The 1,232-nt window shown below is 37.9% G+C and overlaps 1 protein-coding gene across 1 annotated transcript; it reads right to left on the reverse strand.

Moving 5' to 3' along the window:
* Positions 1–6: 6 nt before the first annotated feature.
* Positions 7–794, reverse strand: LOC108762254 (calcium and integrin-binding family member 3-like; the record flags this gene model as incomplete). The annotated part of the gene is made up of 2 exons (XM_018509212.1): positions 7–191; positions 629–794. Coding segments are annotated over 2 exons (351 nt in total), but the record flags the coding sequence as incomplete, so codon positions are not given.
* Positions 795–1,232: the final 438 nt, after the last annotated feature.

The raw sequence follows: 1,232 nt of genomic DNA on the forward strand, positions 1-1,232 counted from the left end.
GAAATCGGAGGATCTGGTTACAACGTGCTCGAATTCTAGATAGGACAGAGCCCCGTCGCCGTCTATGTCGCTCTCCTCCAGAATTTTTCGACACACGGTAGTCACCTCTTCGGCACTTAGCCCACCTCGAGTCAGTTGCCGACAGGTGCGCTCCAAATCGCCCAGACCCAACACCCCGTCCTCGTCGAAATCTGTTCGCGGAAGATTACAAATTGATAGATGCGATCATCAGGACATTGTCCAAGCAAAGCTAAATGGATAAAGCTAGCGGCGATTCTTCTTTGTATAACGATAATGCTTTTTCACTTAAGCCTAATCGTAAAATATTTATGAGAGTTAAAAGCAATGGATAACGAGATAAAAACGCGTAATCTATGGCAAAGGAAAAACATCCTGCTCGGACAAGGGTATATAATTATAACGCTGCACCGCGGCAAAATCGATCGGTTGTTCCGTGCAAATATTCTCGTGCATCGTGGATGTCGTGTCTGAACGCCGTATGTACTCCTCATCCCATGGAACAACTATAGGTACAGCGAGGTCGACCTCCAGGCTCTCTCACGGTTCGCCCGTCCGTTCGTCCGTTCGTCTGTCTGTCCGCTCGTCTGGTTCACCTGGTGGTCCGTACCGTAAATTTTGAAGGCGTAAAAGACTTTCAAATCCCGCGGTGCTTGTTCGGAGAACACGGACAGCATCTCGAGAAATTCCTCGAAACAGATTCCTTCGGATGTAGATTGTCCTGAATCCTGGCGTTGCGTAAAAACTTCCGAGATCCGTTCTCTAAACGGATTTTCCTAAAAAGAAAAAATATATCCTCTGTTAGTAAAAACTCGGAAAAATATATATTTTTAGCTAAAACGCGTAATAAGATAAGTTTAACTATTATTTAAATTTATTATTATGTAAATTTAAGTATCATTTCATTCGATTATGTAATAATTACTAAAGAATATAAGTTTAAATATTCTATCTCAATATTTAATGACATTCTATATCTCTCTATATTCATTACAGCGAATAGAATATATATGTATTATAGAATACGTATTTTAATTTTAAGACAAAAATATTTGTATGAATTTCCTTACATAGTAAATGACAATTTAAGTTACGTAAATGTAACGTTGTAGATTTAAAATAATGATTTACATAATTTAAAGTAAAATAAAATTACATATATATTCTGTCAAAAAAGTACCGGGAATTGGTCAATAAAACACAAAATAGTTATT

This window comes from Trachymyrmex cornetzi, unplaced genomic scaffold, assembly GCF_001594075.2.
Source record: "Trachymyrmex cornetzi isolate Tcor2-1 unplaced genomic scaffold, Tcor1.1 C3883576, whole genome shotgun sequence".
In the NCBI taxonomy this organism is placed as follows: domain Eukaryota; kingdom Metazoa; phylum Arthropoda; class Insecta; order Hymenoptera; family Formicidae; genus Trachymyrmex; species Trachymyrmex cornetzi.